The sequence below is a fragment of the Hylobates moloch genome, unplaced genomic scaffold (genome assembly GCF_009828535.3).
Source record: "Hylobates moloch isolate HMO894 unplaced genomic scaffold, HMol_V3 SCAFFOLD_5, whole genome shotgun sequence".
NCBI classification, from domain to species: domain Eukaryota; kingdom Metazoa; phylum Chordata; class Mammalia; order Primates; family Hylobatidae; genus Hylobates; species Hylobates moloch.
In genome coordinates, this window is record NW_026652280.1 from 65,671,361 (window position 1) to 65,697,846 (window position 26,486).

Consider the following 26,486-nt stretch of genomic DNA (forward strand, 5'->3'; position numbering starts at 1 on the left):
TGAGCCAAACACCGGGGAATACGGAAAGAGGCAGACTGTTTGACATGCGAGATTTTCTTTTTTGACAAGTTTGAATCATTCCAAGGCTGTTCTAAATGTTTTATAATTACCTCACCTGGCTTATTTAGGCTGGTCATTTGCATTTGTATAAAACCACCTCCAAAATAGAGGAAGGTTGCATTTTTGCTGAAGGGAGATTTAATGACAAGACTTCTCATCCTTGCCTAGTGCTCTCAGTAACAGGGGTGAGAAAAACAGGGCTTCTGAACCTCTAAGTGCTCCCATCTTTGGTAAGGTAAACTCACACCCGGTTGACGTGGTTTCACATTGGGGCCACCACAGAAATGTCAGCTCTGTTCAGAACCAAAAAAAGCCATTATTTCTCTCAGTGTTGCTTTATACCAGCCATCCAGACAAGATGACGCGGTATTATTGCCTAAACAGTCACACCGCATACGCGTGGGATTCCCATAGTAATGACACTGCAGGTTAGAATAGACTTGAGAGTGGGGGAGGGGTGAGCAGCCAGTGTGGTGTTTATTGAGAGCTGTCAGCATGGCAGGCCCTGCCCTGTGAGCGCTACATGATATTATTTGTTTTGATCTTGGGAATGTTGTTTTAATATTCCATTGTACATTGAGAAGCTTGAAGCACAGACCATACCCTAGTCAGTTGCAGAGTTGGGATAAAAGCCTAAAGGATCTGGTTGTAGCACCTGCCCTTGACCCTGGTGCCCTGTTGCCCCTTAGGTGACTGGGAACTACTCACAGGTTAGGATGGCCACATTCGTGATTCAATAGATTCTTTTGGCAGAGGTATGTGGAAAATGAATTTGAATTCTTCTCCTCTCGTTGGTGCTTCCTGTGCACTTGGAAAACAATGTCCCCTTTGCTTTACTGCAGTGGTACCAGGCGATTGATGGGAAATGCTTACTCCTCCTCCTGTATTTTTCCTATTAACAACACTGCCATCTGCCCATTACAAATCAGATGGAAATCATCTTGGAAAATCATCTCGGATGATTATTTCTCCCTCTGAGTCTCATATTCAATCCATCACTGATTCTTAATTTTCCCTCCTGGGCGTTTCTTAAATGCCTCCTCTCCTTTCTATCCTACAACTGTTTATCCATATTAGTCCTTAGTTATCTGTCCCTGGAAGTGGTGCTGTGGCCTGATAACTGGGTTCTTTGCCTGTCACTTGCTTCCACCCACCCGACCTATGCCAAGCTCCACACTCCCCCAAATCATTTTTCCATCTGGCTGTTAGAAAAGACAAATCTACCCTTGCCATTCCCGTGCTTAGAGATGTTCCAGGCTGCCTCACTGCCTACAGGTTGAAGGCTAGTGCCGTTAGCACTGGCGCTTGCTGCTCTCTAGCCTCGTTCCTTGCCCTAGATGTGCCAGCAAGGCTGAATGAACTGGAGTTCCCCAGACACACTGGATCTGCTGGCATTTGTATCACTGCTTAAGCAGGATCCCCTTCTATTTCCTCTTCCCTGTAATCCTCAAGACTTTCCCCTAGCAGAGTTTGATTCCTCTCTTTCCTGGCTGCATAGCACCAATACATGACATTTCTTACAGCATGTGCACTCTAAATTAGTAGTATCAGCTCATGAAATAGTCCCACCCACTAGATTACAGGACACCAAAAGGCAAAGAATGGATTTCATGCATCCTCTTTTCAGAGCCCACTCTATCTCTTTCATTTTAGGAAGAACTTTATATTTATGCTTAAGGTTTTATCACCAGGGGGTTTCTTGATTAGCCAAAGTATTCCTATAAGATTGAAAGCTTCTCCAGGACAAGATGAATATCTCCTTTTGATATTATCAGTAGAGGTTGGAGGGTGCATCAGAATCATGTGTAGCTCTGTAAAAAACTTGTGCTGCCAGGGACCTCCAGTTTTCAGGCTCTGGGAGCCAAGAGAGTGATTATGTCTGGCTGGTTAATGAGCTGATCCTTATTAGGAAAAGGTCAGATGTGCACACTGACTCTGGCTGTGCATGCTCAAGGCCAGAAGAATTAGGCTTCTCATGAGAATAAAGCAGAGGTCTTAAAGAAACAGAGCTTTTCGAGTTCACTTTCTAAGTATCCTTTCTGGAGCAGTTAGTGTCAGCTGGGAGACTGACTATAACTGCTGGCATTATAGGTAAACCTTGTAGTTCAAAGGAGCAGTGAAAAATGAGTTTGCCTTTGAAAAGAAACATGAAGCCTGAGTCGCATTGATAATCAGATGAATTCATAATGTAAAATTTGTAAGCCAAGTAGAACTTACGGAGGCTTAGAGATTTTTTTAAAAGTATTTGCACAGTGTTCCAAACCTTACGAAGGACTGGGCAAGCATGCAAACATGTGGAAGGCATGTGTCTGTCTTGGAATAAAACTTTGCTGTCACTGCTCCAGGAAGATGTCATAGGTTTGCATGTTGCAGCGAGGTCAGAGTTACTTTATTGGGATGTTTCTCATTCTATATGTGAACTGGCTGAGAGGCAAACCTTCTTGATCTAATTTAGAAATAGAAGAGAGGATGGCAGAAGGGATTATGAAAAGAGGGAGAACGGAGACTTTGTCAGAATCTAACAGTGTATTTATCATGTGGGAATAGTGGTATTCTGCCAAAACCACAGAAATGAAACTGTGATCAGAGTAGAGAACTTCTGTATTTGTGTAGAATTAGAAAATTATTTCAAGATCAACGTTATTTTTTAAATATTTTAGAAAATTGTTTTTAAAAATTCATCCTCACATAGCTATTGCCCTTAATCATGTTGAAAAAAATTAGTAGACATTACCTTACCAGTCTGTTTATGATAACAGTTTACGTAAGAACAGTTTTCAAAGGGGAAAATGGGGTCAGGTGGTAAAAACGCATTGAATACTGACTATTTTCCTTGATTTACAGCAATACCGTGAAGAACTTGATGCCAAGTTTAATGCTGATAAATTTAAATGGGACAAAATGTGCCATAGAGAAGCTGCAGTAATGTTGAAAGCATTTTTCAGAGAACTACCCACCTCTCTCTTCCCTGTGGAATATATACCTGCCTTCATCAGTCTAATGGAAAGTAGGTGGAAGACGTTAAATGTGAATACGCTAAGATATAAGGTCAATAAAGTGAGAGCAGAAGAGAGATGCTGAATCAAATGTGCTCATGTATAGATTTGCTGTGTCCTGACAGTGCTTGGTGGAATATTAAGTTTGATGGCAAACAGTCACCTACTTACATACTTATATACTTAAGCCTGGTTTAGGGTTTTATAATCATTAAAAGGCAGAGGGGTTTGCAGAAAGACCAGGCTCTTGAGATTTGGATTCCTGTGCAGCCATCTGTTAGCCATGCAATCAAACCTTCTGAGCCTCAGTTACTACATCTGTAAATTACAGATAATAATTACTTGTCAGGGTTGCCCTGGATATTGAATGAAGTCATTTAGAATAGAGACTGGTGTGTGATAATGCATCAAAAAATACATCACTCCCTTTCTTAAATCTGAGGTCCTAGGTCTGATGATGCAGCATGCAATAAATACTTCACAGAAGATAATTTGTCTCTGAAAGTTACAAAGTCACATCATGTTTCTGAAAGTTACAACGTCATATAGATTAGGCCTTTAAGTGAAGTATGTGGGCAAAAGCACAAAAATTATAAAGTGTGTGTTGTAATTGACAAGGAATCATTTGGCATGGTTTGAGCATAACGGTTGTATATTGTGGAGGATGTAACAAGAGAAAAGTTTGGAAAAGTAGAATGGGGGTACATAGTGGGGGCTTTAACTGTTAACCTGGGGAGTTCAGGGGTTGCAAATCTAAATATGTATGAGCATGCTAAGTAAATGTTGATTCTACATGGACCAAAAAGATCTGTGTCCAAACTGAGAGGACACACCCCATCTAGAGACACTGGCCACTGCTTGGTTCTCCATAATGGTTGCTGTGCTAGACTGAAAGCCAAATCCAGGCTTTAATGCGAAAACTCTTAATTTGAGAATGTCAGCCACTAATTTTTTTTTTTTTTGAGACAGAGTCTCGCACTGTCACCCAGGCTGGAGTGCAGTGATGCGATCTTGGCTCACTGCAACCTCCACTCCCCGGATTCAAGTGATTCTTCTGCCTCAGCCTCCCAAGTAGCTGGCATTACAGGTGTTTGCCACCACACCTAGCTGATTTTTGTATTTTTAGTAGAAACGGGGTTTCACCATGTTGGCCAGGCTGGTCTCAAATTCCTAGCCTCAAGTGATCTCCCTGCCTTGCCTTCCAAAGTGCTGGGATTACAGGCATGAGCCACCACACCTGGCCCAGCCACTAAGTTAAATTTTAAAATGTTGTGTGAACTTAACAGGCGATGTCTGTATCTGCCAGTTTACAACCTTCTCAGGTTGGCCAGAACTACAAAATCATTAAAATTACAATGAAAGAAAATAACAGATCCTAAGTTGTATGACAAAATTTGTCCTAAAAATTATGTAGGTTCTAAATCTTTGAATGTTTTAACATACCAGATTCATAAAATAATCTTTTGTGTCTTGAAAGAAGAGAATATGGTAGGCAAGGCAGTTGTTTTCTAAGCTTTAATTCACATGCTGTCCGTGACCAGTATCTATTTTCTTTGTAAGCTTACTGTTTTTTCTTCATGAGAAAAACTTGCTGAGAGAAGAGCTACTAATTTCCTTCATTCATTTTTATTTCAGATATTGTATTTTTTCAATTCTAGAATTTTCAGTTGGTGCTTTTAAAATACTTTGTTTTTCTGTTGAGGTGACCTATCTTTTCATTCATTATAATCATATTTTCCTTCACATCGTTGAGCACAGGTACAATAGCTGCTTCAAAATCCTTGTTGGCGGCCAGGGGCAGTGGCTCACGCCTGTAATCCCAGCACTTTGGGAGGCTGAGGTGGGCAGATCACAAGGTCAGGAGATCGAGACTATCCTGGCTAACATGGTGAAAACCCATCTCTACTAAAAATACAAAAAGTTAGCCAGGCATGGTGGCGGGCATCTGTAGACCCAGCTACTCTGGAGGCTGAGGCAGGAGAATGGCGTGAACCCAGGAGGTGGAGCTTGCAGTTAGCCGAGATGGTGCCACTGCACTCCAGCCTGGGTGACAGAGCAAGACTCTGTCTCAAAAAAAAAAAAAAAAATTCCTTGTTGGCTAGTTCCAACACCTGGGTTATCTCAGGGTTGGTCCCTGTCTTCTTTGAGAGTGGGTTATACTTTCCTGTTACTTTGTATGTCAAGTAAGTTTAAAGCTTATTCTGAACATTATGAATATAGTGTTTGGAGACTGTGGATTCTGAAGTAGTTCTCCAAAGAATGTTGGTTGGTTTCTTCTACTTACTGTTGCTCTTTTAAGCTGGCAGTTTGCTTGACTGGACTCAAATTGCTAGTGGTCTTTTGGGCAGGAGCTCAACTCTCCATTCAGTTGTTCAATCCTTCACCATGTTACCCCACACACGCATAGTTTGTGGGTCAGCCAGAAATTTGGGTGAAGTTTATACCAGAATTAGAGCCTTCCATCTCTGGATCACTCATTCGTTTTTGTTTTTTTGGTAGTTTGAATTATGCAAGGAGGATTCAAACCTCTAATTCCAGATCTGTTCAGAGAATAATATTTAAGAAGGGTATATGAATATTTTAATTTTCATCCTCCAAAATATTCAATCCTTATGTTCAAACCATGCCAAATGATTCCCTGACTGTCAGTTACAAAACATACTTTATAGTTTTTGTGCTTTTACCCAAATACTTCACTAAAGACCTAATCTGTATGTCTTTGTAATTTTCAGAAACACTGTGTGACGTAATTTTCAGAGACCAGTTATCTTCTGTGTAGCATTTACTGCATGCTGTATCATCATTACTGCCTATCTGACTGCAGCCAGTACATTTCACTGAAGGGAGAGGTTCTGAGAAATATCCTGAAAGGGTTCACAAAGGAGTCCACATTCCTTCATATGACTTTGAAAGTGAAAAATACTATATTGCAGGTGGTTGATTTGATACCAGCGAACCCTGTAGGAAGCCCAGAGTTCTGGCCTGCTACCAGCAGGAAAAATGGCCTTTTTGCCACCTAAGTAAGCTCTAGTTGTAACAAGATTTTCTGAAGGGGAGGATTGTGAACAAGTGCGTGTGTGTGTGTGTGTGTTTAAGCTGTCCCTCTCAATACCCTCAAATGGAGCTCAGAGAACACAGAGCCTTTTCCACTAATGTCATTACTTTCTCTTGTCAAACTTGGCCCCAAACTTGACCGTAAAATTAAAGGACTAGTATCATCATCAATCAAGCCTCAGATGCTTTCATTACATGCTAATAACTTTCTGGGGAAATAATGACCTCAGGAAAGAGAATACTTGTGACTGGGATGTATTAAATGAATTAACTACAAAACTATTAATCACAAAACAGTGTTGGGCCAGGTTTCCTAAGTAAAATGAAAAGGGATTATTTGCCAAATTAAACTTAATCTTAAAAGAGCTTCATAATTTTTCTGAAGTTAATGGAAACACAGTGGTCCCAAGCCTACATCTGCATCTCTTGGTTTTTTTCCCCCAGAGTTGTTTTTTTTTTTTAATTGCGTTGGAAGATTAGAGACAGTCCTCAGCCTGCAGTTTATGCACTGACATAATGTCTTATCTGCCCCTAAATGCTTTGCACTGAGACTTGCTCTTAAAGTTTCTATTATTCAGGCAAGCTCACATCAATGTGTATTTGCTGTTTTCAGTAACATCCTGGACCTGCGTCATTATAAATTTGATACAAGTATCTACAAATCCACACATGGATTTTTCTTCAACAGTATGATCCTCCCTCTCTCCCTATATTGCTTGGTTGTATACACTTGTCATCTACTCCTGAACTCTAGCACACACAACTCCAGTAACCTACTAGCTTGTCACAAGTGTTTCCACTGCTGGACAGCTCAATTAACTTCACCAGCAGCTGACTGCCTTCCAGCCATTGAATAGAAATAGATTTTCCTTCAACTCGAGAACTCCCCAGAGATTCCAGAACATAATGCTTTCCTCCAAGAACTCCCCACCAAGACACCATTTTGAAGAGAATACAGAGGGACGAAGGAAAGCCTAGATTCTCTGGTGTATGCTAAATTTTCAGCACAGCTGGTCGTGGATTATCCAGCTGTGGATGGAATCCCTGAGTGTAAATGCCAACCCTCTGGCGCCATCTTATGTCATTATTGAGGAAGAAAATACTCAACAATCTCCAAAGATCCAACTACAGTCGTCACCTTCCCTAAGTGTCCATGGAAGATCTAGAATAAGTGTCATAGATCATAAAAACAAGAGCAAACATGTAGAAAGATAACTATGTACAGGTACTGATTTAAACACTCTACATATATTAACTCATTTAATCCTCATAACAGCCTGTGAGGTAGGTACGATGACTATTCCTGTTTTACAGATAATAAAGTAGATGGGACAGGGATTAAATAACCTGCCCCAGGTCACACAGCGACTAAATAGTAGACCAGGATTGAAACCTGGTTATAAATCTGTGTTCCTAATACTTATACTTTTCTGCCTCATTATATGGAAGCAAGGTTTATTTTCTCTTGTATTGAGTGAGCTTCTCTTCTATTTATAGTATTAAAGGAAGGGAAGGTCTGCGAAAGTACTTTGAAAGGGAAGTACTATCCAAATCCAGAATTATTCTGAGGATCTCGTTGGCCACCTGCCTCAACAATGGCATCGTGGGATGGGAAAAGGGAGTTGATGGACGGAGGCTCCTGTCCAAGTGAACAAATTTACATTGCTGGGCACAAAACCTGAGTCTTTACCACCAAAAGCTGTCAGGAGCCCCCCTGTGCCACCAGATGCTAGCAAGAAATACTGTCGGGATGCATCAGGGTTATTTAAAATGTATGACTATTTCTGTTTTCTTGTTAGGAGGGCCTCACGTCAAAGTACAGTTTCAAGCCTTACACCTCATGGTCATGGCGCTGCCTGATGCCAACAGAGATACAGCTCAGGTACGTCGTGTCCACCTCACAGCTTGTCATGTGGCTCTTATTGCTCAGAGGACATGGCTCATATAGGAAAATGAAAGTGGAGATGACAGCTCACTGAGCCACCTGAGCATGCTGCAAACACACGGCCTTTCTGTGCTCCCACTGCCCTTCTCCTGAGGAAGACAAGAAAGAGTGGAGATCTTGGTATCTTCTTTTTTTTTTTTTTTTTTTTTTGAGAGACAGAGTTTTGCTTTGTCACCCAGGCTGGAGTGTAGTGGCATGATCACAACTCACTGCAGCGTTGAGTTCCCAGGGCCAGGTGATTCTCCCATCTCAGCCTTCCAAGTAGCTGGGACTACAGGCATGTGCTACCATACCCAGCTCATTTTTTGCAGAGACAGTTTCACCATGTTGCTCAGGCTGGTCTCCAACTCCAGGGCTCAGGTGATCCTCCTGCCTCAGCCTCCCAAAGTGCTGGGATTACAAGTGTGAGCCACCACTCCCGGGCGGTATCTTCTTAAACATTTACGTTTCATTCACTCTGTTCGTCCCAGAGATGTTGACTGTCCATCCTGTGTCAGGCACTGGGCAAGGTGTTAGGAGTAGGAGAAGAGGCAAAAATGAAGGCTTAAACGGAACAGTGTCAGAAGTCAATAAGACCATTATGTAACTTGTAAAATAGACTCTATAATTGCTGGTCCTCAGCTACTCATCTGGTGTACTGAAGTGGAAAGAAAACTCTGATGAGCATCCTCAGGGAGGAATTTGAAATCACTGGTTTAAATTATATTTCCAGCATGTTCACGTTTTTAAATTTGTGAAAATAATTCAATTTAAATAGTTCTAGAACTTCAGAATTTTAGAGATCATCTCATAGAATTTGGTCATTTTACATATTAGGAAAATGAAGCAGAAAAGTGATTTCTCCACTAATATATAATAGAACATTTGATAGAATCATATTCTATAGTTTCATCCCCAATTTTTCTCTCTTTATTTCACATTCATTCTTTGCTGTATGTTGGTAAAAATCAAAGTTTCTCTTGCTCTCTGGATAATCATTCTATATACAACAGGAAATTTGTTTTAAGTACAACAGGTATTTGGAATCTTTGAAATGAAATTGAGATAAGGATGAGTTGAAAAGAGATGGTAATTTTGAGGCCAGTAAACATAATGCTGAAAACAAAGATGGTTCTTAGTGCTGCCTCTTATCAGACATTTCAGTGTGGTAAGGACCTTCCTCCTACACAGCAAAAATATCTATATCAATTATAATATATGTCAGTCATATTATGTCCTTGAGGCGAGGAGAGAGATCAGCTATGACATAAAAATGTCCTTTTCTAATATAATTCAATAATTTTTCAAAAACTGAAAAGTTATTAGCTTGTTTTTTGGCTTTGTCTACACGGTATTCTATTATCAAAAAAAATCCATCTGGTATCAAATATCTGAGTCAAAATGTCATCTACCCTTTCATACAACTGAGGATGCAGCAATTATCAAATAATTCAATACACTTCTAACAAAACAGGTCCCCCCACAACATCACGGGACTGGTGAGGATGTTACACACATGCACTGTCTCTCTCTCTCTCTCTCTCTCATTTTTTATTCTAAATTGTGACTGGAGCTAGGATTGTGGCTGGTGTGGGTTAGAGGTCAAAAACTCTAGCTGAAGAATTGGTTCCCTTCGTTCAGATCCTGGCTCTGCCACTTAAACTGAGCAAAGCTGCTCAGCCCCTCTCCACCTCGGTCTCTTCATCTTTAAAATAATAATAGTACCTACCTCACAGGGTTTGGAATGATGATGAGTGAATATATATAAAGTACTAAGAGTAACGCCTGGCTCACAGCAAACCCTCGAATGTTAACTATTATTACTATTTAGTGCTGTTTTTCTCATTGCAAATACTGTACAGTGGAATTCAAACTTGGAAAACTAAAGAGCACTTCTGGGGATTTCAGTGGTCTTGGTGAATTTCTGAAGGTTCTGATAAGTATTTATACTTTGATAGCACAGCAAAGTTGTATTAAGCTTTCTCAATTCTTTATTTTTTTTAATGCTTAGAAGACCTGCACACAAACATTTGCTTTTGGCCAGCTGTCAATTTCAAAGTTGAAAAGCAATAGAAAAATAGCACCCAAAAAGTCAGTTTTTTTTATTGTTTAGTTGAGTTTACATTTGGGCTGAGGAATGAGATACTCATGTTGTTTAAATGGATTTTCCTTTCCCTAGGAAATTGTAAATAGTTTTCAACAGCAATGCTTTAAGTTAAGGGTAATTTTCAGAATTACTTTTCTTCCTTCACAGCAAAACTACCTTTCGTGTTTATTGAACTGCAGCGTTTTCTCTTCCTGGTTTATATTTAATTTTAACATTTGTCAGACTCTTTTAGGATAAAAGAAAAGAAAATGCAAACCGTATTTATAGAAACTGCAATATAATAAAATCCATTAAAATGGCTACTTTTATGAAGCAGACAGTTGAATATACTGCTCACATTTCTTCTCAGTACTTTTAACCAGTTAGAGGGGAAACATGGTACGTTTAACCATTCTGTACTTCTGACAGTTCTCTGGCAGCAGAGTGAGTGGGAATAGAATGAATGATAGCTATCAGGGGCACCTTTTGACAGTGTACAATTGTGTGACACGATGCTGTTTCTTCTTAGGCCCTCATGATGTTCTTCAATAAAGTGATCGCCAATGAATCAAAAAACCGAATGAGTCTGTGGAACATTTCTACAGTGATGGCACCAAACCTTTTCTTCAGTAGAAGCAAACACTCTGATTATGAAGAATTACTGTTAGCAAACACTGCAGCCCACATCATCCGCCTAATGCTTAAGTACCAGAAGATTTTGTGGAAGGTGAGTGACATAGTGATGACGGGTCCTCCTCAGAAGTCCATGGCCCCAGGAAGCATAAAGCCTCCATGACTGGGCAACTCCCTTGGTCACAGGGAAGAAATATTAGAAGATAACCCCAGGTGGCTGTGACAGCCTTATGCCTTCTGGAAGGGCTACTCTTCAACACAGTTTCCCTTTGAAACAGGGATCCACATAATTTTTTCTAAACTTTGTAAGGACAATGCCACCATTCCTGGCTCTAGGATATGGAGTGACTGAGAGGAGTTGCCATGCCTGAAGACAGAATCTGCTAGGGAGGTTGAATTCAAGTGTTTTCCATCCAGTCCAAGCTATTTTCCTTCTCCAGGTTCCATCTTTCTTAATCACTCAAGTAAGAAGAATGAATGAAGCCACAATGCTGTTGAAGAAGCAGCTCCCAAGTGTCAGGAAGCTGCTCAGGAGGAAGACCCTCGAGCGGGAGGTAAGACAGCAAATGAGGCGTGGCGATTGTCCACTGCCTAGATTTGTACTCCTCAAAGGGAGGCACAAAGTAGCTTGACATTTAGAACCAAGCATTTTATATTCTCAAGGATCAGGGAGTGTTGTAACTATAAACATCATGGAAAGTGGGTCCATAACAGAGTACCGTGGTCTTTGCATCTTGTTGAGAGTTATGTGCTTTTTGGTTAAAGTTCTTGAAATATCTCAGTCAGAAAGATTGTTTGATATCCCACCAGAAAGGCTAAAATGGTTCTCTCAAAAGCTGAAAGTCAACATTTTAGTCCCTGTCAACTTGATTTAAGGGCAATCCAGTATCCAAATGTCTAATACTTGGGAAAAGAGATTTCTTCATTGATTGGTTAGTAAAGGAATAGCTAATCCTTAAATTATTTTGTGTAAATTCATTACATTCCAAGGAATTCAGAGTTTTGTTTTAACACAGTTATTTGTGTGGAGGCACATAATGGAAACAAGTTTTAGAAGAATTATTTTTACTGCTTTTATCTAACTTGAGGGTGATCACAAGTACCAGACATTGTATTCAACCTTGAGGAGGATGTGGAGATACTTGAAATTTACTTTGCCCTCAAAGGAACGTATACCTAATGTGGGAGACAAATGTATATGAGAGCCCCAGGGGCCCAGTAGGGAAGCACCAGGCCAGCTGTGCCAGGGCCATGCAGAGGAAAAGGAATGTGCTCTAGCATGGGAGACTGTGGATGGCTTCATTGAGGATGCAACATTGGAGCTACATTTTTTTTTTTGAGACAGAGTCTTGCTCCTCTGCCTCCCGAGTTCAAGTGATTCTCCTGCCTCAGCCTCCCGAATAGCTGGGACTACAGGCATGAGCCACCATGCCCGCCTAATTTTTGTATTTTTAGTAGAGACGGGGTATTTTTAGTAGAGTAGGGATTTCACCATGTTAGCCAGGCTGATCTTGAACTCCTGACCTCAGGTGATCCGCCTGACTCAGCCTCCCGAAGTGCTGAGATTACAGATATGAGCCACTGTGTCCTTCCTGGAGCTACATTTCTTTTTATAGAGTTGGAGTCTTGCTCTGTCACCCAGGCTGAAGTGCAGTGGCATGATCATAGTTCACTGCAACCTCGAACTCCTGGGCTCAAGTGATCCTCCTGCCTGAGCCTCTCCAGTAGCTAGGACTACAGATGCATAACACCACACCTGGCTAACTTTAAAAAAAAGTTTTGTAGAGACGGGGGTCTTGCTGTATTGCCCACACTGGTCTTGAACTCGTGGCCTCAAGCGACCCTTCCACTTCGGCCTCCCAAAGTGCTGGGATTACAGATGTGAGCCACTGTGCCTGGTTGGAGTTGTATCTTGAAGGATGGATACCACTGTGAAAGGAGGAAGAGAGAAAGTCCAGGGAAAAGGACAGTAAATGCCAAGGCAGTGAGGCAGGAGTGAGTGTTGTTGATTTATCATAATCATGATGAAAGACTGTATTCTCTGACTCATGATAGGCAAAATGACTTCATATCAAGTAGAACCAATACTTTTATTTAGAAATGAAATTTTAAAAAATTTGTTTTAATTGAGAAAAAATCACATAATATAAAGTTCACTATTTTAAGCATTTGAAATGATGCCAGTTCAGTGTGTTTGAGTATATTCACGATGTCCTGCAACGATCTCAGCCCACTGCAAGCTTCACTTGCCAGGTTCAAGCGATTCTCCTGCCTCAGCCTCCCAACTAGCTGGGATTACAGGTGCTGGCCATCATGCCTGGCTAATTTTTTAAATATTTTTAGTACAGACAGGGTTTCACCATGTTGGCCAGGCTAGTTTCGAACTCCTGACGTCAGGTGATCCGCCTGCCTCTGCCTCCCAAAGTGCTGGGATTACAGGAGTGAACCACCACACCTAGCCTGAAGACTTTTTCTAGTAAGTCCAATGTCTGGACGTCCTTAGACAGTTTCTTTAGAAACTGTTGCTTTTTCTCCTTGTGTAGGAGCAATATTTCCTTGACATTTTTTTACCTAACGGCTATTTGTTGAAGACTGGACATTTTGAGTATTATAATGTGGCAACTTCGGAAATCAGATTCTTCTCCCTCCTCGGGGTTTGTTGCTTCTGCTTTTGTACCTACTGTTTGTTTGCTTCATGACTTTTCTCCTGAACTGATTTTGTAAAGTCTTTATTCTTTGTTTTGTGTGGCTATGGAAGTCTGTGTTCCGTTACGTTAATGATAACTGATAATTAGACAGAGATTCTCTTAAATGCCTGGAACTAAAAAACCTCCCAGTCTTTGCAGATGAGCAGTATGTGTGCTGGGGCACACCTTTAGCACTCAGCCAAGCAGTTTCTAACTCTGCCTGAGCCCTCGCTTCCTGCTTGCACAGAGCCTGAGGATCAGCCAGAAGTTTATGTTTTCAGCTGTTTCTCAATCATGTGGCCTTTATATTCTCAAGAATATGTTAAGGCTTTTTACAGCCTTTATTTTCCAAAGCATCTCAGTCTCCAGCCTTGCCTCCCAAGCTTTTTAGTTATCTCTTGTTTTCCTCAATTTCCTCCGATCCACTGCATCAGGCAGCTGTGACAAAAACACTTGCCTGTAAACGTTTTTGACATTACACCCCTTTAGCACCCATCAAGTTCTAAGTTAGGCAAGGTAAAGGCAAGCCTTTTGAGCCAGTCTTTGAGGGAGCCACCAGACAGATGAGAACAAATCATTAGAATTCTTGAGTGAGGTCCATTCTGCTCCCTGCAGTACCCATGCCAGAAATGCAGGCTGTTATTTTCAAGGCTATCACTGAACTGGAGAGCAGGGATGGAAAAGCATAAGTAAAAATGACACACAGCTCTTCCTCTTACTTAAGCACTCCCCTAGTTGAAGCCTTTGGATTTGTATCCAGAATTCTAAGAGTCGATACTGACAGTTTTTGCCAGTTCATCCATTGCTTTTATGGAGGGGCAGCCATTTTCACTCTGGGAAACCATAACAGTATAATTAAATGTGTGGAACAGAGGTCAGGTCAGGCCTTGTCAGTTACTACCCATATGAGCCTGGACAAACTACATTCTTTCTTTGAGCCTGAATGTTCTTATCTTATAAATTGGGAGGGAGGACAGATAATGATCTATCTGTTTCATAGAGCTGTCATTAGGATGGACTCGCGGGGTGTGTGTGTGTGTGTAAACTGTACATTGCTATATCAATGTCACTTTAATGTTTTATTGTAAATAGAACCAAGATAGAATGTAAAGGTTATAAATACCATAGAAGCAAACATTTAAAGACAAAGAAATAGTTTTTCTTTCGTACTATTGTACTATATTGCTTTTTGGTTTGTTTGCTTTTTTTTTGAGATGGAGTCTTGTTCTGTCACCCAGGCTGAAGTGCAGTGGTGCAATCTCAGCTCACTGCAACCTCCACATCCTGGGTTCAAGCGATTCTTCTGCCTCAGCCTCCCGAGTAGTTGGGACTACAGGCATGTGCCACCATGCTCAGCTAATTTTTTTGTATTTTTAGTAAAGACGGGGTTTCACCATGTTAGCCAGGATGGTCTAGATCTCCCAATCTCGTTATCTCCCCACCTTGGCCTCCCAAAGTGCTGGGATTACAGGCATGAGCCACTGCGCCCAGCCGCTGTGTTGTGTTTTTAATTTTTAATTTTGATTGGAATAGACAGTTCATTAACAAGTTACAAATTTAGAGGTCAGAAAAGACCATAGAATAAAAATCAGCCACCTCTGACTTCCCCTCCTGGAGACAAATAGTATCACCAACGGCAGGGTGTGTGTACAGGAATATGCAGGTGTATAAACCTTATGAGATGCTCTATCCGCTTACCAGCAAATATCAATGTATGTTCTTTCCCCTTTAACATGAATGTAGCATACAGGAGGCACTGTCCTGCGTCCTGCCTTACTGACTTAACAAATCATGGAGGATTATTTTATATCAGTCCAGAAAGCCAGCACCTTTGCTTCTCTGCTTCTTTTGCGTGCTATTCCATAGACACACAATAAGTTATTTCAACAATCTCCTATTGGTGAACAGTGTGTGTCTAATCTTTTGCTGTTACAATCTGTGCGTCCGCGAACAAACATCTATATACATTATTGTTCACAAATGAAGTATATTTATAGGATAAATGCATAGATGTGGAGCTGTTGGATTAAAGTGCATATACATTTTATAATTTTATAAATATTGCCAAAATGTTCTCCATAAAGATTGTACCAGTTTACACTTCCAAAAGCAACATATGCTTGTTTTCTCAACATTACTCCTAAAGACTGTGTTTCTTTTAGACTGCAAGCCACAAGACTTCAAAGGTACTGCAAAAATCACCCTCGGCAAAAAGAATGGTAAGAAAAACAATTTCCTTTCCCTTCCATTAACTCCCTATATAGTCTTCTCTGGCGACATCCACCACATTTATGTATAATGTTGGTCATGAACTATCCTTCAAACTTGACATTTTCAATGTGGCACATAAAGGAATGGTAGAGGGACCTGACTAGCTGATGATTCAGAATGTGTGCCTCGGCCTCCTATACACAGCTACAATGCTGCGGAAAGTTATAGGAGGAATAAGATTATTGCAATCATTGGTAAGTAATGTCAGAGTGTGCAATGTATTGTATAGGGAGAGGCTTCTGGGGAGCTGGATGAAATAGGACATAGACAATCAAAGGCATACTTTAGAAGTACAGTCTTGGCTGCAATGAGCCTGGGACTTGGCTCCCACCCAGATCCAAATCCCTCGGTATCTTTTCCTGAACTCCTGCTCTCATGGTCCTTGCTGGTAATGTTAGGAGAATACTGTAAGAACTGACTCTGTTCTAAAATATTTTGTGTTAGTTCCCTAGGGCTGCCCTAACAAGGTACCACAAATGAGCTGGCATTAAACAATAGACATTTATGATTCTTTCACAGTTCTTGAGGCTGAAAGTCCAAAATCAGGGTGTCAGCAAGCTTGGCGCCTTCTGAATGCTGTGAGAGAAGCACCTGCTTCTTGCCCCTCTCCTCGCTTTTGGCGATACCAGTAATCCTCGGCATTCCTCAGCTGGTCTCAGCCTCCATCTTCACATGGCGTTCTTTCTTGTGTCTCCATGTCTCTTCTCCTCTTATAAGGATGCAAGTCACTTGGAGTAAGGGCACACCCTATTGCAGTTTAAACCTCATATGTAATGGCCTCATCTTAACTAATTATATCTGCAATGACCTATTTCCAAATAAGGTCACGTTTCGAGGTATTGGGGGGTTGGGGCTTCAATTTGTCTTTTGGGGAGACACAGTTCAACCCCTAACATATTTATTCTGGGGTATCAATAGAATATTGATAGAATGTGACTCTAGGGAGTCCATTTATGTAAATCGTCTACATTACCATCCTTTGAGAAGGTACAGATTTAAAACAATTAAGAGACACCATCTTTCCCACAGCCACCTACACTGTTCTGCAATGTTTTCAGCACACTTTGAGAGGTCCCATTTCAAGTGCCCATGTGGAATTGAATTTGGGCCAGGCATTCATGGCTGCCAACTAAAGAAAGAGGGTATTGGAGAAGCCATATTTTCTAATTGACTCTTAAAATTTTCAAAAGGTTGGTCTCCTTAAAATATATTGAAGTACAGAATTATGCTTAAAGCAGGGTCAGTTAGGAGTTTGTTCAAGAAATGCATAAATAGAAACATTTGATTTTTGTCATAATCCAGTTTTTCCCCCTCAGGATTTTAAGTCATTATAGCAAGACCTGACCATGTGCAGTGAAAGTAAAAACCCAGGTTAAGTTTAGTCATGAGTGAGTCTCCAGCTGAGAAAGAAAGTAATGTTCCATTCCGGTTAATGTTGATCATAGTGATGTGTTTTCCTAATTCAGAGTAGCACTGATTTTCATATCACTTAAGTGCATCATTGAGCTGATATTCATCCTAGTTTGACAGACTGTACTGAATTTCTCCTCCTTGGCAGTCTGATGTGCCGGAAGGAGTCATACGGGTCCATGCTCCACTTCTCTCCAAGGTGTCCATGGCCATTCAACTCAACAATCAAACCAAAGCCAAAGACATATTGGCAAAATTTCAATATGAAAACAGGTGAGTCAATGTGAATGAAGGTCTCTGCACAAGAAGGAAAACCTTTATCAGATGAATAACTTTCTAGGCATTTACAAATTTGACTTTTTGTAAAATATAGAACCTGTTGCTTTAGGGAGTTTACCAGTGGATTACTAGAATAAAAAGAGAATGAAGTTAGTAGATATATGATTGCTAACAACAAAAGTTGTTTTTCAAAGGAATTTCTAGAAATGGGATTCTTAATAGGTATTGTCTTTCTTGGTAGATTCATTTATTCAGTGAGTTTTACATTTATTTTATTTTATTTTTATTTTATTTTATATTTTATTTTATTTTATTATTTTATTTTATTTATTTTTTGAGATGGAGTTTCACTCTTTTTGCCCAGGCTGGAGTGCAATCGCGCAATCTCGGCTCACTGCAACCTCCGCCTCCTGGGTTCAAGTGATTCTCCTGCCTCAGCCTCCTGAGTAGCTGGGATTACAGGCACGCACCACACGCCTGGCTAATATTTTGGTACTTTTAGTAGAGACGAGGTTTCACCATGTTGGCCAGCCTGGTCTCAAACTCCTGACCTCAGGTGATCTGCCCACCTTGGCCTCCCAAAGTGCTGGGATTACAGGCATGAGCCACTGTGCCTGGCCGAGTTTTACCTTTTATTCGAATGAAAATATAGCAAGATCGTTTTGTAGATATCGTGATAGTCCTTACAGAATAACATTTTCCTAGACTAGCATTGGCTTTAACATGCCTGTATCAGATGGAGATTATGTAATTAAGTGGATACCATAGCTGCTACTTTCCTTAAAACATACTACTAATAGTTCTTAGAATCAAAATGATACTTACAAAAATTATTTTTGCAAATCTGCCATGATCACCTTAAAGGGGCACAGATCATGATAATTTTTGTCTGGACATGCTTACTAAAGAATAAACATTTGTCTTCTGGTTTATGAAGGATGAGAAGCACTCATTTATCCATTGTAGAGCATGTATGATTTGCTGTCTCTAGGGAGACTGATGGATGGCCTTAAAATGAAGCATTCCAATCGTGTTGAAAAGAAGTAGCCTTGTTGAGCAAAAAAGCCAATTGTAAGAGTTAACATATTGCATGATTCCATTTATATAACATTTTTGAAATTAAATTTTATTGATGGAGAATAGATTAGTTGCCAGAAGTTGGGAGGGATGATTTGGAAGGGAGATGGTTTTGGTCACTAAAGGCCAACATGAAGGACGCTTATGGTATTGGAACTTGTAGTGCTGGGTTCTTGACTGTGGTGGTGGATAACTGACCCTCTATAAAATTCTATTGAAATTAATACACACACACACAAATGAATATAAGTAAAACTGGGAGATCTGAATAAGATAGGTAGGTTGTATCAATATCAGTATCCTGATTGTAACATTATGCTATAGTTCTGTGAATTGTTACCATTGTGGAAAATGGCAGAATACAAAGAATCTGTCAGTATTTTGTCTTACAACCAAATTTAAATCTACAATTATCTCAATAAAATTTTAATTTAAAAGAAAAGTAGCCAGTAAAAGTCATCTATGGTATGAGGTCAGGATGGTAGTTTTTCTACCATCAGGAGAAAAACTTGGGAGATGGGTGCACCAAAATCTCAGAAATTAACCATTAAAGTGTGTAGTGGAAGGTAGGGGGTGGAGGAAGGCATAGTGATTGGGAAGGCATGCTGGTGGCCTCAGACTTTTTTTTCCCCTTTTGGTATTAGATTATATGGTGTGTTCACTTTGTGAAGATTCATCAAGTTGTCTACTTCTGACTTGTGCATTTTATATATAATATATACATACACACATTAACCCGTTTTCCACTTGCTCCAAGAATACTGCACTGGCAGTGAGCCGCACTTTCCTTCCTAAATGGGAAATGGGTTAAAAAAGAAAGAGAAGAGTAAACAGAGGCCAATAGGAGCCCCAGACATGTATTCCTCTTTGCTACTGGCCTGGACACCTCCACGTAGGCAGTCATATAGAGACTTGAAATATTATTCAAGGAATTTGGGTATCCAATAGACTTCTAGTTACATATACTACGAAACTGACTTTGTACTCTCAAGTAGACCTTTTGTAGAAAGAAAATGTTTCTAATAAAAATATATTAGAACCAGTGACTGCAGATAGACTCAAATCTTTTATAACAACTTGTTCAAAAATCTTAGTAACTCAGGAATGGAAAACCAAACATCATATGTTCTCACTTGTAAGTGGGAGCTAAGCTATGAGGATGTAAAGGCATAAGAATGACACCATGGACTTCGGGGACTCAAGGGGAAAAGGGGGAAGAGGGTGAGGGATAAAAGACTACAAATTGGGTTCAGTGTATACTGCTTGGGAGATGAGTAGACCAAAACCTCAGAAATTACCACTACATAATTTACTCATGTAACCAAATACCTGTTCCCAAAAAACCTATGGAAACAAAAAACTTTTAAAATAATAATAATTTTTTAAAAATCTTGCCCTATCCATTCTCTTTACTTGTTAGAACTATGGCCTATTTCAGTTTCAGTGTTGTAAACTGGCCCCAATTTTGCATCTTTCACTAGAGGCTTATTTCTGACTGCCTACTCAGACCCCCGTGTGTTTAAGTTAAAAAAGGAGGAAGAAGCCCCATTCCTTCCAGGTAACTCTCCCTTACAACTAGAAAACCCTGGATAGTAACACAAAAAAAGCAGAGAAAGACTCTGAAAGGTGGAAAGAAGAGGCCTTGAGAAATGACATAGTGGTGAGTTCTGGGAGTTTCCTTATCACCTCCCACGTATCCCAGACAGAGCACTGTGGAAACTTCCAACCTGCAACTGACAACAGGCACAGATGAAAAAGAGCTCTAAGGAAAGCCTAGCCAAAGGATTAGGTAAAGGGGTGGCCTAACCACAGACAACCTTTCTGGCAATATCTGCCCTACTCCAGCCAAACACCAATAAATAAAACACGCCACCGCCCCATGGTTTCAGTGGATCCAAGCAGGGAATGGATCTGCCATCTACCACCTGCCACCTAACACAACCAGGTGGGTGGTCTGATTCCAAACCAGGGTGGTGTCTGCAGGGTCCTGCAGTGAGCTAAGTTTTCACCTTCACCCAGCAGCAATGAACAGCAGCAGTGAGGCAGTGCAAGGCAGGCCATTTAGCACAAGTGTCAGTAAGGCCCCGAGGGAGCTGAGCCTCTTCCCCAACCATATGAGCAAAACTGAACAAGGCAGGCCAAAGCAGAGGTTCCTGGTGCCCTTACCAGTATCAGTCAGCCCCAGCGGGGAGCTGAGCCTCCACCTGACACCTGGTGGAAAGGGTTAAGATGTGGCAACAATTGACACTCTGCTTCCTCCCCTCCTCTTTTCTGGTGTCAGTGGGGCTCAGTGAGGAGCTGAGCTTCACCTTCAGCCTGCAGCAACAAGGCAATATTAGCTTCTGTTTTCCCCTACCCTGGTGGCAGCAGAGCCCAGCAGGGAACTGATCTTACACTCCCAATTGGAGGCAATGAGGCAGAGCCAGTTGGTATCCTGCTTTCAAACGGCCCAGCAAGAAGCTGAACATACCTGCCCACCCAGACCTTGTGCTAAACCTCAACAGGAAGACTACATGCCAAAAAATGAAAACTAAATAAGCCCCAGAGTCTCATCATATCGTATCCAAAATGTTCACAATACAACCCAAAATCACTCATTAAAGCAAAATCACAACACGAATGAGAAAAAACAAACCACGAAGTCAACACTAAACTAAATCAAATTTTAGAATTTTCTGACAAGAATTTTATAGCAACTATCACAAAAAATACTTCACAAGCAATTATGAATTCTCCTGAATCAAATGAAAAAGTAGAAAATATCAGCAAAGAAATAGATGTTCTTTAAAAATACAACAAATGGAAATTTACAGAACTGAAAAATGCAAAAACTGAAGTAAAAAACTTGCTGAATGGGCTCAGTAGTAGGGTGAAGATAACAGAGGATAGAATTAGCAAACTTGATGACAACGTCAATAGAGTTTATCGATTATGAACAACAGAGAGGAAATAAACCGGGAAAAAAAAAATGAACACAGCCTCAGGGACCTATGGGAGTCTAACAAGTGAGCCAGATATCATACGATCAGAGTCCCAAAATGAAAGGAAATACAGAGTGAGACTGAAAGAATATTTGAATAAATAATAATGAAATACATCCCCAATTAGGAAAAGGCATCAAACTACATCTTCAAGAAATTGAGTGAACCCAAATGGGATAAACCAAATCTAAACCAAAATAGTACGATTAAACTTGTAAAAATTAAAGACAAAAATCCTTGAAATAATCCAGAGAGAAATGATGTTTTTAATATGAGGACACCAATTCAAATTATAGCAGACTTCTCTTCGGAAGCCATGAAGGCTGGAAGGAAGTGGCATAATATTTGTCAAGTACTTAAAGGAAAGAACTGTCAACTGTGAATTCTATATTCAGCAAAAATGTCCTTTAGAAATGAGGGGGAGGCCGGGCGCGGTGGCTCACGCCTGTAATCCCAGCACTTTGGGAGGCCGAGGCGGGCGGATCACGAGGTCAGGAGATCCAGATCATCCTGGCTAACACGGTGAAACCCCGTCTCTACTAAAAATACAAAAAATTAGCCGGGCGCGGTGGCGGGCGCCTGTAATCCCAGCTACTCGGGAGGCTGAGGCAGGAGAATGGCGTGAACCCGGGAGGCGGAGCTTGCAGTGAGCCGAGATCGCGCCACTGCACTCCAGCCTGGGAGACAGAGCAAAACTCCGTCTCAAAAAAAAAAAAAAAAAGAAATGAGGGGGAAATAAAGGCATTCTCAGATGAAGGAAAACTAAGAGATTTGTTGCTAACAAACTGACCTATAAAGGATGACTGAAGGAAGTTCTTAAACAGAAAGGAAATTGTAACAAGGCTTAGAACATCAGAAAGGAGAGGAGAACATCAGAATGGGTACAAACAGGGCTATAAACTATCCTACTTCTCATGCATTTTTTAAATCACATTTGATGAGAGAAGCAAAAATTACATCATCTGATACATTGCTCAGTGTATGTAGAGGACACACTTAAGACTATTACATTTTAAAATGGTGGTGCACCCCCACTCCCTAAATGTGGTCTATGCAGAGTGACTTCCTTCCAAATAATAGTGTGTAAAAATGGAAAAAGCAACTGTACAGCCAAGAAATCTGACCTCAGTTAGGTGATCGGATTAATATTAACAGTGATGAGTCAGGTTGATAGTATCAAGGTACACCCTTGATATGATATAAAAAAAAAACAAAACAGCCGTTTATCTTTGTGGTCTTCCTCCCAAGAACACATAATTCCAATCTAAACATGAGAAAAACATTAGAAAAATCCCAGTTGAGGAACATTCTACAAAATATCTGAGCAGTACTCCTTCAAACTAAGGCAACTATGATAAATAATCAGAGCAGTCTAAGGAGACCCGACTACTATCTTAGTTTCCCAGTGCTGCCATAACAAATTACCACAAATCGGGTAGCTTAAAAGGTGGAGATGTATTCTCTCACAGTTCAGGAGTCCAGAAGTCTGAAATAAAGATGTCAGCAGGGTTGATTACTTCTAAAAGCTCAGCGGGAGAAACTCTGCCATGCCTCCCGCATAACTTTTGGTGGTTGCCAGCAATCTCGGCATTCCATGGCTCGAGACATATCATTTCGATCTCTTCTCCCATCTTCACATCATCTTTACTCATTTTAGGTGCCCCCTAAATCCAGGATGATTTAGTCTCGCAATCTTTAACTAATTACTTCTGCAAATACGCTATTTTCAAATAAGGTCAGATTATGAAATTCAGGGTGGGCGTGAATTTTGGGGGACACTGTTCAGCACCGTACAATTACTAAATGTAATGTGAAATTCTGGATAGGATCCTTGAACAGAAAATGAACATTAGGTTAAAATGAAGGTAATCTGAATAAAGTATGGACTTTAGTTCATAATAATGTATCAATATTGGTTCATTAATTGTAACAAATGTACTATATTAATATTAGATGTTTATAATGGGGGAACAGTGTGGGGCATATGGGATCTGCCTATACCATTTTCATAGTTTTTCTGTAAATCTAAAAGTTCTAAAATTAAATATTTATTTTAAAATTGTTTCTAGGATCCTACCAGTTTTTTAAAAACCACCACTTTTCAGTGGTAAAATAATTTCAGAGTAAAATAGGTAAAATTTAGTTATGCTAGAATATCAGTATTATCTTTCTATTTTAAAAATGAGATCTATGCATACATCAGTGGTCCTCCTTTAACTTATGTGATTTTGAATTCAAAGAACTGATAAGAAATAGAACTATCACACTCATCTGAATGGCTACTATCTTAAAAAAAATAAAAATAAAAATAACAAGTGCTGACGAGGATGAGAAGAAATCAGAAATCTTGTGCACCACTGGTGGGAAGTGGGAATGTAAAATGCTACAGCCACTGTAGAAAACAGTATGGTAATTCCTCAAAACATGACAAATAGAGTTACCATATGATCCAACAATTCCACCTGTGGGTACATGGCCAAAAAATTGAAAGCAGGGGCTCATGGAGACATTTTACTCTCATGTTCACAGCATTATTCACAATAGTTAAAACATGGAAGCATCCCAAGTATTCATCAACAGATGAACGGATAAGCAAAATATGGTATATACATATAATGAAATACGATTCAGCCATAAAAAGGAAAGAAATTCTGACATATGCTACGACATGGATGACTGAAGACATTATGCTGATGAAATAAGCCAGTCACAAAAGGATAAACACTGTGTGACTCCACTTAAGTTATGGTCAGAATCATAGAGACAGAATAGAATGGTGGTTGCTAGGGCCTAAGAGGAAGGGGAAAATGGTGAATTATTGTTTAATAGGCATACAGTTTCAGTTTTACAGATAAAAAGAGTTCTGAAAACAGATGCTGGTTATGGTTGTACAACATTATGAATATATTTAATACCACTAAACTATACACTTAAAAATTGCTAATATATTTTGTTATATGTATTTTACTATGATAGAAATATAAAAACTTTTAAAGGGATAAATACAATTAATGTTTTAAGTGTGAGGATAAAGAGAACTAATGAAAGTACACATCATTTATTAGTAAAACATCAATACCAGTAAACTGCAATAAGTTACACATGTACTGTAATATCCAGAGAAACCACAAGCAAAGCCATACAAAGCAATATACTCAAAAATTCTGTAAATAAAACAAGATAGAATCCAGAAAGATAGGCTGGGCATGATGACTCATGCCTGTAATCCCAGCACTTTGGGAGGCCGAGGCGGGTGCATCACGAGGTCAGGAGTTCGAGATCAGCCTGGCCAACATGGTGAAATGCTGTCTCTACTAAAAATACAAAAATTAGCTGGGCGTGGTGGTGGGTGCCTGTAATCCCAGCTACTCGGAGGCTGAGGCAGAGAACTGCTTGAATCCAGGAGGCAGAGGTTGCAGTGAGCCAAGATCACGCCACTGCACTCCAGCCTGGGTGACAGAGTAAGACTCCATCTCAAAAAAAAAAAAGAATCCCGAAAGATAGTCCAAATCCTGGGCCATAAAACAAACCTCAACGAATTTCAAATAATTGAAATCATACAAAGCATCTTCTCTGACTATAAAGGTATCAAAAACTAGATATCAGTAACAGAAGGAGAACATGAAAACCTCCAAACACTTTAAAACTAAACCGGATACTTCTAGATAATCTGCAGGTCAAAGAGGAAGTCTTAAGCAAAATAAAAAAAAATACCTAGAATGAAAGTAAAACTGTAACATATAAAATTATGTGATGGCTGGGCACAGTGGCTCACGCCTGTAATCCTAGCACTTTGGGAGACTGAGGCAGGCGGAATACCTGAGGTCAGAAGTTCGAGACCAGCCTGGCCAACATGGCGAACCCTCATCTCTAGTAAAAATACAAAAATTAGCCAGGCGTGGTGGCAGGCACCTGTAATCTCAGCTACTCAGGTGGCTGAGGCAGGAGAATTGCTTGAACCCAGGAGGCAGAGGTTGCAGTGAGCCGAAACCACACCACTGCACTCCAGCCTAGGTGACAGAGTGAGACTTGGTCTCAAAATGAATACATAAATAAAATTTTAAAAATAAAATTATGTGGGATACAGCTAAAGCTGTGCTGAGAGAAAAATTTATAGTAGTAAATGCTTATGATAGAAATGAAAGATCTCAAATCAACTGTCCAAGTTCCTACCCCTAAAAACTACAAAAATAAGAGCAAAATATACCTAAAGCAACCAGAAGGAAAAATTAATAAAGATAAGCAGAAATAAGTGAAATTAAAAACAGGAAAACGATGAAGAAGATCAGTGAAACAAAAAGTTGGTTCTTTTAAAAAGCAATAAAATTGATAAACTCCTAGAAAGACTAACAAAGATAAAAGGATGACACGAATCAAGAATATCAAAAATAGGTGGGATATCACTAATATAGTACTTCCATTAAAGGGATAAAAAGGACTACTATAACAACTTTATAGCTAATACATTAAAAAACTTAGAATGGACCAATTCCTCAAAAGCCACTAATTACCAAAATACAACCAAAATGAAATTGACTAACCGAATAGTGCTATAGCCATTAAACAAATTGAATCTATAATTTTAAAGTTTTTAAAACCTCTCCAAGCCCAGATGGTTTCGCTGGAGAATTATAGCATTTAAAGAATTAACACTAATCTAGAACAATCTTTTCCAGAAAACAGAAGAAGGAGGAATACTCCCTAACTCATTTTATGAAGGTTGTATTAATACCCTGATACCAAAAAAAAAGGCAATGTAAAAAAACAAATGAAAGCCCTACAGACCAATATCTCTCATAAATTTAGAATTTAAAAATTATCAGCAAAATAGCAATTCTAACCCAGCATTTATTAAAAGAATTATACACCATAAACCAACTGGGACTTTTTTTCAGGCATGCAAGGTTGATTTAACATTAAAAAATCAATCAATGTAATTAGCCATATCAACAGGAGAAACCATACAGTCATCTCAATTGCTACAGAAAAAAGCCTTTGACAAAATCCAACACCGAGTCATGATAAAAA

The 26,486-nt window shown here is 39.9% G+C and overlaps 1 protein-coding gene across 3 annotated transcripts in view; it reads left to right on the forward strand.

Annotated features, from left to right (window-relative positions):
- ARHGAP28 (Rho GTPase activating protein 28) overlaps positions 1-26,486 on the forward strand; it is a 199,739-nt gene that overhangs the window by 162,686 nt on the left and 10,567 nt on the right. For all 3 annotated transcript variants that reach the window (XR_009213513.1, XM_032152778.2, XM_032152779.2), the window contains 6 exons: positions 2,905-3,067; positions 7,910-7,992; positions 10,650-10,847; positions 11,194-11,307; positions 15,603-15,659; positions 17,270-17,394. Coding sequence is in view for 2 of the 3 variants with exons in the window: in XM_032152778.2 (XP_032008669.1) it covers positions 2,905-3,067; positions 7,910-7,992; positions 10,650-10,847; positions 11,194-11,307; positions 15,603-15,659; positions 17,270-17,394 (740 nt within the window). In the remaining variant the exon portion in view is untranslated. The remainder of the gene's footprint in view (positions 1-2,904; positions 3,068-7,909; positions 7,993-10,649; positions 10,848-11,193; positions 11,308-15,602; positions 15,660-17,269; positions 17,395-26,486) is intronic.